Below are 13,081 nucleotides of genomic sequence, written 5' to 3'. Positions count from 1 at the left end.
CTCTTGCCCAACCGAGGAAGGTGGGATAAATTGAAGGGCAGTGCAGAGGGGGAATAAAATGATGGGTTGTACAGATGGGGGGAATAAAATGAGGGTTTGTGCAGATGGGGGGAATAAAATGATGGGTTGTACAGATGGGGGGAATAAAATGAGGGTTTGTGCAGATGGGGGGAATAAAATGAGGGGTTGTACAAATGGGGGGAATAAAATGAGGGGTTGTGCAGAGGGGGAATAAAATGAGGGGTTGTGCAGATGGGAGGAATAAAATGAGGAGTTGTGCAGATGGGGGAATAAAAAGAGGGGTTGTGCAGATGGGGGAATAAAATGAGGAGTTGTGCAGAGGGGGAATAAAATGAGGAGTTGTGCAGATGGGGGAAAAAATGAGGAGTTGTGCAGATGGGGGGAATAAAATGAGGGTTTGTGCAGATGGGGGGAATAAAATGAGTTGTGCAGATGGGGGGAATAAAATGAGGGTTTGTGCAGATGGGGGGAATAAAATGAGGGGTTGTGCAAATGGGGGGAATAAAATGAGGGGTTGTGCAGATGGGGGGAATAAAATGAGTTGTGCAGATGGGGGGAATAAAATGAGGGTTTGTGCAGATGGGGGGAATAAAATGAGGGGTTGTGCAAATGGGGGGAATAAAATGAGGGGTTGTGCAGAGGGGGAATAAAATGAGGGGTTGTGCAGATGGGAGGAATAAAATGAGGAGTTGTGCAGATGGGGGAATAAAATGAGGAGTTGTGCAGAGGGGGAATAAAATGAGGAGTTGTGCAGATGGGGGAAAAAATGAGGGGTTGTGCAGATGGGGGGAATAAAATGAGGAGTTGTGCAGATGGGGGGAATAAAATGAGAAGTTGTGCAGCTGGGGGAATAAAATGAGTTGTGCAGATGGGGGGAATAAAATGAGGAGTTGTGCAGATGGGGGAATAAAATGAGGGGTTGTGCAGATGGGGGAATAAAATGAGGAGTTGTGCAGATGGGAATAAAATGAGGGGTTGTACAGATGGGGGGAATAAAATGAGGGGCTGTGCAGATGGGGGAATAAAATGAGGAGTTGTGCAGATGGGGGAATAAAATGAGGGTTTGTGCAGATGGGGGAATAAAATGAGGGTTTGTGCAGATGGGGGAATAAAATGAGGGGCTGTGCAGATGGGGGGAATAAAATGAGAAGTTGTGCAGATGGGGGAATAAAATGAGGGGTTGTGCAGATAGGAGGAATAAAATGAGGAGTTGTGCAGATGGGGGAATAAAATGAGGGGTTGTGCAGATGGGGGGAATAAAATGAGGAGTTGTGCAGATGGGGGAATAAAATGAGGGGTTGTGCAGATGGGGGAATAAAATGAGGAGTTGTGCAGATGGGGGGAATAAAATCAGGGGTTGTGCAGATGGGGGAATAAAATGAGGGGCTGTGCAGATGGGGGGAATAAAATGATGAGTTGTGCAGATGGGAATAAAATGAGGGGTGGTACAGATGGGGGGATAAAATGAGGAGTTGTGCAGATGGGGGCAATAAAATGAGGGGTTGTGCAGATGGGGGAATAAAATGAGGGGTTGTGCAGATGGGGGGAATAAAATGAGGAGTTGTGCAGATGGGAATAAAATGAGGGGTGGTACAGATGGGGGGAATAAAATGAGGGGCTGTGCAGATGGGGGAATAAAATGAGGAGTTGTACAGATGGGGGAATAAAATGAGGAGTTGTGCAGATGGGGGAATAAAATGAGGAGTTGTGCAGATGGGGGGAATAAAATGAGAAGTTGTGCAGATGGGGGAATAAAATGAGGGGTTGTGCAGATAGGAGGAATAAAATGAGTGGTTGTGCAGATGGGGGAATAAAATGAGGGGTTGTGCAGATGGGGGGAATAAAATGAGGAGTTGTGCAGATGGGGGAATAAAATGAGAAGTTGTGCAGATGGGGGAATAAAATGAGGGGTTGTGCAGATAGGAGGAATAAAATGAGTGGTTGTGCAGATGGGGGAATAAAATCAGGGGTTGTGCAGATGGGGGAATAAAATCAGGGGTTGTGCAGATGGGGGGAATAAAATGAGAAGTTGTGCAGATGGGGGAATAAAATGAGGGGTTGTGCAGATGGGGGGAATAAAATGAGGGTTTGTGCAGATGGGGGAATAAAATGAGGGGTTGTGCAGATGGGGGAATAAAATGAGGGTTTGTGCAGATGGGGGAATAAAATGAGGGGCTGTGCAGATGGGGGGGAATAAAATGAGAAGTTGTGCAGATGGGGGAATAAAATGAGGGGTTGTGCAGATAGGAGGAATAAAATGAGTTGTGCAGATGGGGGAATAAAATGAGGGGTTGTGCAGATGGGGGGAATAAAATGAGGAGTTGTGCAGATGGGAGAATAAAATGAGGGGTTGTGCAGATGGGGGAATAAAATGAGGAGTTGTGCAGATGGGGGAATAAAATGAGGGGCTGTGCAGATGGGGGGAATAAAATGAGGAGTTGTGCAGATGGGAATAAAATGAGGGGTGTACAGATGGGGGAATAAAATGAGGGGTTGTGCAGATGGGGGAATAAAATGAGGAGTTGTGCAGATGGGGGGAATAAAATGAGGGGTTATGCAGATGGGGGAATAAAATGAGGGGTTGTGCAGATGGGGGGAATAAAATGAGGAGTTGTGCAGATGGGAATAAAATGAGGGGTGGTACAGATGGGGGGAATAAAATGAGGGGCTGTGCAGATGGGGGAATAAAATGAGGAGTTGTACAGATGGGGGAATAAAATGAGGAGTTGTGCAGATGGGGGGAATAAAATGAGGAGTTGTGCAGATGGGGGGAATAAAATGAGAAGTTGTGCAGATGGGGGAATAAAATGAGGGGTTGTGCAGATAGGAGGAATAAAATGAGTGGTTGTGCAGATGGGGGAATAAAATGAGGGGTTGTGCAGATGGGGGGAATAAAATGAGGAGTTGTGCAGATGGGGGAATAAAATGAGGGGTTGTGCAGATGGGGGAATAAAATGAGGAGTTGTGCAGATGGGAATAAAATGAGGGGTTGTACAGATGGGGGGAATAAAATGAGGAGTTGTGCAGATGAGGGGAATAAAATGAGAAGTTGTGCAGATGGGGGAATAAAATGAGGGGTTGTGCAGATAGGAGGAATAAAATGAGGGGTTGTGCAGATGGGGGAATAAAATGAGGAGTTGTGCAGATGGGAATAAAATGAGGGGTTGTACAGATGGGGGGAATAAAATGAGGAGTTGTGCAGATGGGGGAATAAAATGAGGAGTTGTGCAGATGGGGGGAATAAAATGAGAAGTTGTGCAGATGGGGAATAAAATGAGGAGTTGTGCAGATGGGGAATAAAATGAGGAGTTGTGCAGATGGGGGAATAAAATGAGGGGTTGTGCAGATGGGGGGAATAAAATGAGGAGTTGTGCAGATGGGGGAATAAAATGAGGAGTTGTGCAGATGGGGGAATAAAATGAGGGGTTGTGCAGATGGGGGGAATAAAATGAGGAGTTGTGCAGATGGGGGAATAAAATGAGGAGTTGTGCAGATGGGGGAATAAAATGAGGAGTTGTGCAGATGGGGGAATAAAATGAGGAGTTGTGCAGATGGGGAATAAAATGAGGAGTTGTGCAGATGGGGGAATAAAATGAGGGGTTGTACAGATGGGGGGAATAAAATGAGGGGCTGTGCAGATGGGGGAATAAAATGAGGAGTTGTGCAGATGGGGGAATAAAATGAGGAGTTGTGCAGATGGGGGGAATAAAATGAGGGTTTGTGCAGATGGGGGGAATAAAATGAGGGGCTGTGCAGATGGGGGAAAAAAATGAGGGGCTGTGCAGATGGGGGAAAAAAATGAGGAGATGTGCAGATGGGGGAATAAAATGATGGTTTGTGCAGATGGGGGGAATAAAATGAGGAGTTGTGCAGATGGGGGAATAAAATGAGGAGTTGTGCAGATGGGGGAATAAAATGAGGGTTTGTGCAGATGGGGGAATAAAATGAGGGGTTGTGCAGATGGGGGAATAAAATGAGGGGTTGCGCAGATGGGGGGAATAAAATGAGGGGTTGTGCAGAGGGAGAATAAAATGAGGAGCTGTGCAGATGGGGGAAAAAATGAGGAGATGTGCAGCTGGGGGAATAAAATGAGGAGTTGCGCAGATGGGGGAATAAAATGAGGGGTTGTGCAGATGGGGGGAATAAAATGAGAAGTTGTGCAGATGGGGAATAAAATGAGGAGTTGTGCAGATGGGGAATAAAATGAGGAGTTGTGCAGATGGGGGAATAAAATGAGGGGTTGTGCAGATGGGGGGAATAAAATGAGGAGTTGTGCAGATGGGGGAATAAAATGAGGAGTTGTGCAGATGGGGGAATAAAATGAGGGGTTGTGCAGATGGGGGGAATAAAATGAGGAGTTGTGCAGATGGGGGAATAAAATGAGGGGTTGTGCAGATGGGGGGAATAAAATGAGGAGTTGTGCAGATGGGGGAATAAAATGAGGAGTTGTGCAGATGGGGGAATAAAATGAGGGGTTGTGCAGATGGGGGGAATAAAATGAGGAGTTGTGCAGATGGGGGAATAAAATGTGGAGTTGTGCAGATGGGGGAATAAAATGAGGAGTTGTGCAGATGGGGGAATAAAATGAGGAGTTGTGCAGATGGGGAATAAAATGAGGAGTTGTGCAGATGGGGGAATAAAATGAGGGGTTGTACAGATGGGGGGAATAAAATGAGGGGCTGTGCAGATGGGGGAATAAAATGAGGAGTTGTGCAGATGGGGGAATAAAATGAGGAGTTGTGCAGATGGGGGGAATAAAATGAGGGTTTGTGCAGATGGGGGGAATAAAATGAGGGGCTGTGCAGATGGGGGAAAAAAATGAGGGGCTGTGCAGATGGGGGAAAAAAATGAGGAGATGTGCAGATGGGGGAATAAAATGATGGTTTGTGCAGATGGGGGGAATAAAATGAGGAGTTGTGCAGATGGGGGAAAAAATGAGGAGTTGTGCAGATGGGGGAATAAAATGAGGAGTTGTGCAGATGGGGGAATAAAATGAGGGTTTGTGCAGATGGGGGAATAAAATGAGGGGTTGCGCAGATGGGGGGAATAAAATGAGGGGTTGTGCAGAGGGAGAATAAAATGAGGAGCTGTGCAGATGGGGGAAAAAATGAGGAGATGTGCAGCTGGGGGAATAAAATGAGGAGTTGCGCAGATGGGGGAATAAAATGAGGGGTTGTGCAGATGGGGGAATAAAATGAGGGGTTGTGCAGATCGGGGGAAAAAATGGAGTTGTGCAGATGGGGGAATAAAATGAGGAGTTGTGCAGATGGGGTAATAAAATGAGGGGTTGTGCAGATGGGGGAATAAAATGAGGGGTTGTGCAGATGGGGGGAATAAAATGAGGAGTTGTGCAGATGGGGGAATAAAATGAGGGGTTGTGCAGATGGGGGGAATAAAATGAGGGGTTGTGCAGATGGGGGGAATAAAATGAGGGGTTGTGCAGATGGGGGAATAAAATGAGGAGTTGTGCAGATGGGGGAATATAATGAGGGGCTGTGCAGATGGGGGGAATAAAATGAGGAGTTGTGCAGATGGGGGAATAAAATGAGGGGTTGTGCAAATGGGGGAATAAAATGAGGGGTTGTGCAGATGGGGGGAATAAAATGAGGGGTTGTGCAGAGGGAGAATAAAATGAGGAGCTGTGCAGATGGGGGGAATAAAATGAGGGGCTGTGCAGATGGGGGAATAAAATGAGGGTTTGTGCAGATGGGGGGAATAAAATGAGGGGTTGTGCAGAGGGGGAATAAAATGAGGGGCTGTGCAGATGGGGGAATAAAATGAGGGGCTGTGCAGATGGGGGAATAAAATGAGGAGTTGTGCAGATGGGGGAATAAAATGAGGGGTTGTGCAGATGGGGGAATAAAATGAGGGGTTGTGCAGAGGGAGAATAAAATGAGGAGCTGTGCAGATGGGGGAAAAAATGAGGAGTTGCGCAGATGGGGGAATAAAATGAGGGGTTGTGCAGATGGGGGAATAAAATGAGGGGTTGTGCAGATGGGGGAATAAAATGAGGAGTTGTGCAGATGGGGGAATAAAATGAGGGGTTGTGCAGATGGGGGAATAAAATGAGGGGTTGTGCAGATCGGGGGAAAAAATGGAGTTGTGCAGATGGGGGGAACAAAATGAGGAGTTGTGCAGATGGGGGGAATAAAATGAGGGGTTGTGCAGATGGGGGGAATAAAATGAGGGGTTGTGCAGATGGGGGGAATAAAATGAGGAGTTGTGCAGATGGGGGGAATAAAATGAGGGGTTGTGCAGATGGGGGGAATAAAATGAGGGGTTGTGCAGATGGGGGGAATAAAATGAGGGGTTGTGCAGATGGGGGAATAAAATGAGGAGTTGTGCAGATGGGGGAATATAATGAGGGGCTGTGCAGATGGGGGGAATAAAATGAGGAGTTGTGCAGATGGGGGAATAAAATGAGGGGTTGTGCAGATGGGGGAATAAAATGAGGGGTTGTGCAGATGGGGGAATAAAATGAGGGGTTGTGCAGATGGGGGGAATAAAATGAGGAGTTGTGCAGATGGGGGGAATAAAATGAGGAGTTGTGCAGATGGGGGGAATAAAATGAGGAGTTGTGCAGATGGGGGGAATAAAATGAGGGGTTGTGCAGATGGGGGAATAAAATGAGGAGTTGTGCAGATGGGGGAATAAAATGAGGAGTTGTGCAAATAGGGGGAATAAAATGAGGGGCTGTGCAGGGAGGGCATGAAATGAAGGGCTGTGCCGGGGGGGGTATAAAATGAGGGGCAGTGTGATGGGCCATGAAATGAGGGGCTGTCTGTTTGGGCCATGAAATGAAGGACTGTGTGGGGGGACAGAAAAGCATAAGTGTTGTGGTGACCATACTGTATATGGGACTATAGAAGACATTATACTGGGAGCTGTGGTGACCATATTGGATAGTGGAGTGTGGTGAATATCATATTGTATGAAATGCTGTTTGTGAGCCATAATACTCTATAGAATGCTGTGGGAGCCATCATAATATACATGGGGGCTGTTTTTGACATCATACTATCTATGGGCAACTGTGGTGGACATCATGCTATTTATGGGGGTCTGTGGTGGACATCATATTATATATGGGGGTCTGTGGTGGTGACCATACTATATATTGGTGGTCTGTTGTGGATATCTTATCGTATGGACAGCTGTGGTTACCATCATACTATGTACGGGGACAGTGTGAGGCGTCATTACAGTTTGACGAGGGCAGCGCGGTGGACAATATGAGGGCATGGTGTGAAGAGAGGGGCACATAATGGATATAGAGAGGGGACAGTGTGAAATGGAAGCACAATATGGATACGGGTTAGCATGGTGGGGGGACACTGTGGAGATATAGAAAGTGGAATGGAAAATTAGACAGGTGACAGCCATGGTATATATAGGCTGTGGGTCATAAGGGTGGATGGTGTGACGGTTAGAGCTGATAATGGTAGACAGTGTGGAGGTCATATGCTATATGAGGCTTATTTAGATCATAATAGGAACAGATATTTTTATGCAGAGGGCATTTTTAATAGAACTCTTATTTTTAAAGGTCGGATTTTAAGTCTGATGATGGCTGTTAATAACTCCCAGTATCTCCTTACCATTGTTAGAACATATTGGGAGTTGTAGGGCTGTAGGTTCATGCGATACAATTGTTTATGGGGCTGACTTGATATTACAATTGATCTCTATACTAAACTTGGTTCTTGCATTTAAGTACTTTTGGTTCTGGCCACGTTTTCATATACCGTACTTATGGTGGTTCTAATGATTCATAGATTGTAAGCTTGCAAGCAGAACCCTCATTCCTCTTGGTATCTGTTGATTTATGTGATTATTGTTATGTTGTAATGTCTTTTATTGTCTGTACAAATCCCCTCTAAATTGTAAAGCGCTGCTGAATATATTGGTGCTATAGAAATAAAATGATTATTATTATTATGCATTCAGGTACTTATGGTGGTTCTGGTGCCATATTCATGTACTACTGATGGCTCTGGTGCTCTAATTATGTACTGATGATGATTTTGGCTTCATATTCATGTACTGATGATGGGTTTGGTGATGAATATATCACCAGAATCATCATCACTACATGAATACAGCACCAGAGCAATCATCACTACATGAATATGTAACGAGAACTGGAATACATCATCAGAACCACCATCTGTACATGAATACATCACCAGAACCACCATCTGTACATGAATACATCACCAGAACCACCTTCTGTACATGAATACATCACCAGAACCACCATCTGTACATGAATACATCACCAGAACCACCATCTGTACATGAATACATCACCAGAACCACCATCTGTACATGAATACATCACCAGAACCACCATTTGTACATGAATACATCACCAGAACCACCTTCAGTTTTGGGCAAGCTGTATTTGTCGCATGATGGACGCAAAAACCATTAGACTTATCCCTTTATCTATAATGGGTCTCTGTTTATTTTCCATCAAGGTATCTGCCAAATGCTGGACACCTTAATTATTATTATTTATTATAGCACCATTTATTCCATGGAGCTTCAAACCTTAATTGAAACCAAATGGCCCCGATTATAGTTTGTTTTATTCATTTCTATAATTATTCCTTGGGTTCTACATTTAAAATATATAGGACGTTGGTTATGAATAGCGCTATTTTTTTGCCCTGTATTGTGTAAATGGTCCTCAAAAAATGATTGATTCTGTATCTAACTTTGAAATTGCACTCACTGTTAAGTCACATCCCTAAGTACCTGGAGATCCCGTCCAACTCTAACATTCTATGATTGTAAGTACACCACCAAACCCATCGGAGGGGAAGGGGGAGGTGCATTAGGAGTCCTGCTACCTTAGTCTCTGACCCATTCCTTTGCATTGGGTGGGGGCGTGCCTGCCATTGCCTTCATCTACCTAGTGCACCAAAATACTTTGTCTCGGCCCTGCCCATGAGCTTCTCTCTGTATCACCACACAATGCCCATATGGCACTGCTATAATTGTGCCATACTGTAAACACATAACAGCTGCATAGTAACAGTGAATAAATAAAACCAAAGCCTAAGTCATAATGTAAACTTAGGGACTGCTGGAGCCCCAAAGTGTTGATGGTCTGAGGCAACTGCCTCTTTTGCCCACCCTGTATTTTTCTGTTTTTCCTTTAAGTCTTATAGCTCCAATTGGTTATCACTGTTACCTGGTGGCAAACATGGCTCTTAGTGATGAGAAGGTGGCAGCATCCTCTTTCAATGCCTTCAGCTCATTACGCAGTTTCATCATGGTTTCGGTCACCATCGTCTTCTCGTTTTCATACTTATTTTTAAGGTTTGCAAGTGCAACTTCTGCAGTCTGAAATATACAAAAAGAATCTGTCTGGACACATATCTCATAGATACTAGTATAAAAGTGATTCTGATGCCTCCCCTACCAAGGTTTCGCATGAAGACAATACCTGTTTACGTGTCCTTCTAGGATCCCTTACTCAGGAATGACCTTTCAAAGTTAGAATGTAGACCCTCTATGCTAGAGCAGCCCCCACTCTGATGACTTGGGTCAACATGGAGCTAAACCTTGCCTAACCTACTGCACAAGAGGAAACCACCTTTTAGAGAAACTTATAAAGAGAAGAGAATACGGACGAGGAAAGAGTAAAGAAAGTTGAAGGTTAGATTTCAGTTATCTTTAAAGAGAACCTGTCACTTTCCATAAATATGTACTTTAATTTACCTGGTGTAAATTCCACTGATCTCCTGAATCCGGAGATGTTTTTCTTTTATTCCTCCTCCTCTTTGTTCCTGACATATAGACCCTCCTTCTCAGTATATAAATTTATTTATTTTAGCCAAGTAAGTAAGGTCCTCAAGAAGAGTTGAGGACCAAGCCCATTAGTTTCTCAGAGATGTAATAAGGTCTGATTCTAGAGCTGACATTTCTCTCGTTCTTCTTAGATCTCCAAAGAACCTTATGATGTTCAGTTCAAAGTCGCAGCCCTAATATGGACCCTAAACGATGACGTTATTACAATACAACTAACCCTACGCAATAAAAAACAAGGCTTTATGTACAGATGTGTCCACTCTTACCTCTCCTCAAATTTTGTAGGACTGCAATATTTGACCAATTTTTTAAACCAAATTTAATACCATATCATAACCCCTGAGTGGCCACATATAAACCCATATACTATAAACATCTCCCAACACAATATCCCGAAAAATGTTTTTCTTTCTAATGTGGTCATCTCATGACCCTCAGCTCACGATATGTCCAGGCAAGAGGATAGGTGTGGACCCATGTATATTCTATGGTTTTGACGTTGACACTGGAGATATTACCTGTTTGTTTGCTTTTAATACGGCTCTAAGGGTTGCAATTTGCTCCCGTTTGGTACTAAGCAGAGACTTCAGTTTGAGAATCTCCTCCATTAAGGCTTCTTTGTCTTTATCGATCATGGGCACGAGTTCTCTAGCTGCGGCGCGCTGACGAGACAGCTGTAAGGATCTGTCCACAGCCTTCTGCAAGTGTTTGATTTGATCCCTGATAATGGCATTGAGGTTGTAGATGTTCATTGGCTCTTTACGAATATCGCTAGAGTCCGATACCGGGGAGGATGGAGGGGCAGTGATGACAGGGGATACAGTAGCAGACTTTTGAAGGTTTGGCTCTTTGCTGGAGTCTATACTGTCTTTTGGTACTGGTTCACATGGACTTCTTGCCTCGACAGGAGAAGCCATGCCTCTCCTAGCTAGTCTTGGTGATAGAAGTCCTCGAGGGTCATCAGGACCTTTCAAACTTCCACTACGAGGAGTCACCTTACTTTGCCTATAGTAGTCCAACATAACTCTATTTGGTGTTTCATTGTTACATAGACAAACATGGTGGTAAAGTTGGGCCAGTTCTTCACTAAAAGTCACTAGTTCATCTTGAGCTGTATTAAGGGTATTATGGGTTTCATTTGCGATAGAAGTCATAATATAAAGCTCCTTCTCCATAAGAAATAGCTTTTCTCCGTTCTCCTTACTCGCCCTCTCAAGACCCGTTACTTGCTCGGCATACATCTGGATTCTTAAGTCCAACTTTGACTTCTCCTCCGTGTAGCTCTCTATATGTTTATTGTATTTTTCTTTTAAGGCTTTGAGTTCAGCTTTGAGGTCTATCACCTCGGTCACAGCAACTTTATATTTACACTCCAAGATCTCCAATCCATTGATATCTACTTCGTAGTCATGGGTCACCTCTCCCGAAACTTTAGCTTTATCAGAGTCCTGCTCTTTGTCACTGTGAAGTCTCCTCATTGTGTTCACATGTTCTGTCAGTCGATGGACTCGCTCGTGTTGCTCCGTTAAGGCTCCTTTTGTATGTTCCAACTGAGTCTGAGATTCTTGCAGGTTGGTCAGAAGAATTGCCTTCTCTCGTTCCACCTGCAATCAAAAACACATCATTTGAGTTATATTAAAATGTAAAAATATTATAAATATTCCACGACCTTCATTCTCCAGGTTGGGGCAGTTTGGAACGTCTCAGGTCCTTGCCTCCTGGTATCTTACATGCTGTCTTAGTGCTGCATAGCTTCTTACAGTTTTTTTTTGTTGTAGTTTTTGATTTACAAGTCTTCCACTAGGGAATAAAACAATTTCTGGCCATTATATGTGTCATATGACTTGAGATAAGTCATCTCATATATTCTCATAAGTGAACATTGAAGCAAAATCTAGAACTATGACCTTCACATGACTCTTATTTTCAGCTGGGACAGCTACCTCCCCCTCCTGCAAACAGATAATCAAAGTTGTACAATTAATGGAGGGCACACCATGCATGGCTGCCAAAGGATTTGGGGGACAGACAGATTTATGGCTGGTGGAGATAACCTATCACCCTTAGCCTTAAGTTGACCAGAAAGGCAAGCAGACTACTTTAAGTTCCTTTGTCCTCCTTTTCAAATTATGAATATTGATTTTTTTTTATGAACGTCATAGATATGACAGATATGTGAGACATATCTTCGGCATCATTATGAAGTGGCAAACATAAAGGATTGTCTGACATCACTAGGCGGTCGCGGTAGCACCTCCAAATTAATATCGGTCAGATGGATGACAATATCTATGTCATTGTCACGATCCATTTTTGGATCTGCTGCAGATTTGGATTTTGTTATTAAAACTTTTTTCCTTTCAGGCCATTGGGGGTTAATGTCAGTTTTCCCTCCGGTGGCCGCTGGTGTAATTACACTGCTGCTGAGATTGCTGATGCAGGTGGTAACCACTCCCACCATTCTTTAAAAGGTCACCTGACGCATCAGATGACTGTTGGTGATACAGGTCCTTCCTGGAGACTAACCAAAGCAGGAGCAGCTCTCTGGTGTGCTGCCAAGTTTGGTGTATTGGAATCCTGTTGCTGTGCTATTTGTGGTGTGGAGTTTACAGCGGTGCTTAAGCTAAGTGCTGTCCTTTTGTTACCTTGAGCTTTCTGTGTCTGTCTCCCTTTCCCTGTGTTTCTTAGCAGTAGTGGCTAGGCTAGCGTCCTAAACCGGCCAGTGCGCTAGTGAGGGCAGTTTAAGGGGACAGTTTAGGGATGAGGTATCCCAACATCGGCAGGGGCAAGGACCTGCATGGGGTGTTAGGTTAGACCAAGGACAGGCTCAGGTTGAGCACAGGAGGTGACCGTCCCTGGTTCCCTATTGTCAGGGCCTTCCTCTCCCCTATTCCATCGGCGTTGAGTCACTTAATTTTTTGGTGACCGACCAACTGTTGGGTCGTGTCACACTGGGCCAGTCACTCTGTGACAGTCATGTTTCCTATCTATAGATAGATATAATCATGACAGGAAATATGGCATTATTATCTACCACCTGGGACCTACAAGGGCAAATATATTGTGAAAGTTGGGGATCCCATAATTTTCTAAAGACCATGGATCAGCCTTGCTATAAGAAGGGGAGGTATGTGGGAATGACATGTGTTAATGAAAGCAAATACCGAACTATAATCATTGTCAATCCTGGGAGTTCTGTACTGTAACCCCCCAAAAACAAAGAGCTCCCCTTCATAAGCCG

The 13,081-nt window shown here is 44.3% G+C and overlaps 1 protein-coding gene across 6 annotated transcripts in view; it reads right to left on the bottom strand.

The window, feature by feature from the left end:
• Positions 1-13,081, bottom strand: part of BICD1 (BICD cargo adaptor 1) — a 226,894-nt gene that overhangs the window by 42,909 nt on the left and 170,904 nt on the right. For all 6 annotated transcript variants that reach the window (XM_073567643.1, XM_073567639.1, XM_073567640.1 and 3 more), the window contains exons 5-6: positions 10,359-11,444; positions 9,221-9,372 (exon numbers count right to left, since the gene is read on the bottom strand). In XM_073567643.1, the coding sequence (XP_073423744.1) occupies positions 9,221-9,372; positions 10,359-11,444 (1,238 nt within the window). The remainder of the gene's footprint in view (positions 1-9,220; positions 9,373-10,358; positions 11,445-13,081) is intronic.

This window comes from Dendrobates tinctorius, unplaced genomic scaffold (genome assembly GCF_039654945.1).
Source record: "Dendrobates tinctorius isolate UK_male_01 unplaced genomic scaffold, ASM3965494v1 ptg000020l, whole genome shotgun sequence".
NCBI classification, from domain to species: domain Eukaryota; kingdom Metazoa; phylum Chordata; class Amphibia; order Anura; family Dendrobatidae; genus Dendrobates; species Dendrobates tinctorius.
This window is presented reverse-complemented; position numbering and strand designations above follow the sequence as displayed.